Genomic DNA, 2,437 nt, shown 5'->3' with positions numbered 1-2,437 from the left:
GCACTCCCATTTTCAGGCTTGATGTTGCATTTTTCCCTCTGCCAGAATTTCCCCTAAATCCTAGTCTGACAGTACAGTAACCATAGAAACATCTCTCTCAATCCCGAGACTCACATTTGCACATCAAACTCACATAGTAATGAAGAAAACATCCAAGTACAGCATATCTCTAAAACAATACATACAAAATGACGACACAGTTCACCAAGTAACATTGCCCCTTGGGAAACATGCTTCAATCCACAAGTAACAATAACCACAATTCAATCACGCATAAATCATTGCAGATCAAATAAACAAGAAAAGTCGGCCCAACTCCCTTCCTTACCACTCTGCCACAATTTAGGCAGTTCCACTACCCGTTTACCCCTCTCCACTACACACACAACAGTCATCACTTACTATGCCTCTATGTGAACTATAACTATACCCACACTCACCTGTAAAAACTTCCCAAAACTGCCATCCATAACCGTTGTAGCCTTCTCTATAAATGCTTCCTTCTGATATGGGAGGGACATCCTCAATCACACAGCATAATTTCCTGCATACACATACATCCAGCGTCCCTCTCAGTCTCGGCCTTTGGATCCTGATCTCCCTTATATCAGGCATCATTACCATCACTCTGTAGATCAACATGTCAGTCCACCAATTGGGCTGGACATTTGTTCCCACTCCACAAACTCTAAACAATAACCATGAGACTTTTATGCGAAAAATCCAACCCCAATTTCAAGGATACCAAACCAACTAAAGTACTTAGAATAACACCAAATGAGATCCAGTAACAAAAGGCATTTAAATTCAGAAACCCTTAACAGCGTCATCATCGAAAACTAGAAAAATGCAAAAATCTCAAGTGTAGTCAAACTATACGCATTTCAATTCAGATCCAGTTACTCAGAATATAAATAAAACCAAATAAGATCCAGCTACTATAGGCATTTCGATTCAGTAACCTGAAAGTGCAACATCGTCAAAAACTAGAAAAATGCAAAAATGTAATGTATAGTCAAAATACAAATTAGGCAAAATTCTGCAAAATGAAACGGAAGCAAGTTCATCTCAGATAAGCAGGAATCTTGATGCGGATGAAGAGCATACTCATGACGTAAGCGAGGACAACGGAGGAGACGCCGGCGGAGGCGTAGGAGACCTTGACGGTTTTGGCACGGTTGCGATCGAGCGCGAGATCCAAGAGGATGATGCCAATGCCGCCGAGAACGAACATGAAGCCGGAGGAGAGGCCTTCGATGATGTACTGGCCGTTGACGCGGCCGGACATGAAGACGACCGGTCGGACCGCGCCGGTGAAGGGATCCTGGGTTGAGCCGATGCCGGGAGGCTCCACGATGACGTCGTAGACGATGCCGGAGACGACCATGAAGTAGGTGAGGAGGACGAGGGCGAAGACGGCGTTTGGAGAGGGGAGTGTGAATGACGGCAGCTTCAGGCGGAGCCGTGGCGGACGGAGGAAGCTGAAGGGGAGGATCCGGAGGATGTAGAAGATCGGATCCATCGATGCGGCGGAGTATGAGTCGGTGCCACCGGAGGAGGAGCTCTGTTGACCCGGGTTCTCCGATTTGGGTCGCATCGTTTGCGGGTCGGGTTTCCGCATTCTACAGATAGGAACACAGAGTACAAGCGAGCGTAACTGACTGACTTTTAGTTCTGTGTGCTTGTTCTTGGTGTTGAAATTTGAAGGGTCAGGATTTCTTTACGTTAGGGCTCTTTTTCCCAAAATCGTAAATAAAAAAAATTATTGGATTTAGAATTTTTCCTCCTAAAACATATAAAATTATATTATTTAAAATGAGAAAAAAAAACATAATAAAAATCAAATAATGGGAGAAAAAAGTGAGAGATTTTTTTTAATTTAAATTTTAAATAAAAAATATTATTTTTAAATAAAATTATCATCTTTTAAAAAAATACATATTTTTTCCAAATTTATTTACCTAAAAATATATTAAAAATGTAATATTATCATAGATATGAAAAATGCAAAACACTGTTTCATGCGAGATGATTGGTTGATTTTGTGAAAATTATAAAATTCATTTAATTATTGTCTCCAATTTCTTTTACTTTAGAAAAACCTCCTTTACTTTTTTCTTTTAGTCTCGTAAAAAAAAATTCATTTTATATTTTAAAACATATTTTGCATTTCTACCATAAAAGCTTTATCATCACATATTTTTGTCTAATGAAATTTTGTTTTTGATTTTTAAATTCATCTCAATGATATGAATATTCAAAATATTATCACTTTTGTTTTAAAATATCTGTCCTTTTAGATAATATAATCTATTTTCTTTATTTATTAACATTTATAAAATCAAAGAAAGCATTAATTATTTTTTCTAATTTTATCCTTTTCTCTTGATATATCCCCACTAAATAGAATTAGAGAGAATAATAATTCAATCAAATG

The 2,437-nt window shown here is 38.0% G+C and overlaps 1 protein-coding gene across 1 annotated transcript; it reads right to left on the bottom strand.

Annotated features, from left to right (window-relative positions):
- Window positions 1-881: 881 nt before the first annotated feature.
- LOC133294283 (uncharacterized) lies at window positions 882-1,682 on the bottom strand. The gene has a single exon (XM_061492935.1). It carries the CDS (start codon window positions 1,619-1,621, stop codon window positions 1,064-1,066), a length of 558 nt encoding a protein of 185 aa, XP_061348919.1. The 5' UTR covers window positions 1,622-1,682; the 3' UTR covers window positions 882-1,063.
- Between the last annotated feature and the right edge of the window lie 755 nt (window positions 1,683-2,437).

This window comes from Gastrolobium bilobum, unplaced genomic scaffold (assembly GCF_033153095.1).
Source record: "Gastrolobium bilobum isolate Gb01-03AN ecotype WA unplaced genomic scaffold, APGP_CSIRO_Gbil_v1 utg13751, whole genome shotgun sequence".
NCBI lineage: Eukaryota > Viridiplantae > Streptophyta > Magnoliopsida > Fabales > Fabaceae > Gastrolobium > Gastrolobium bilobum.
Note: the sequence above shows the minus strand (reverse complement) of the source record. Positions and strands in the feature narration are given on the sequence as shown.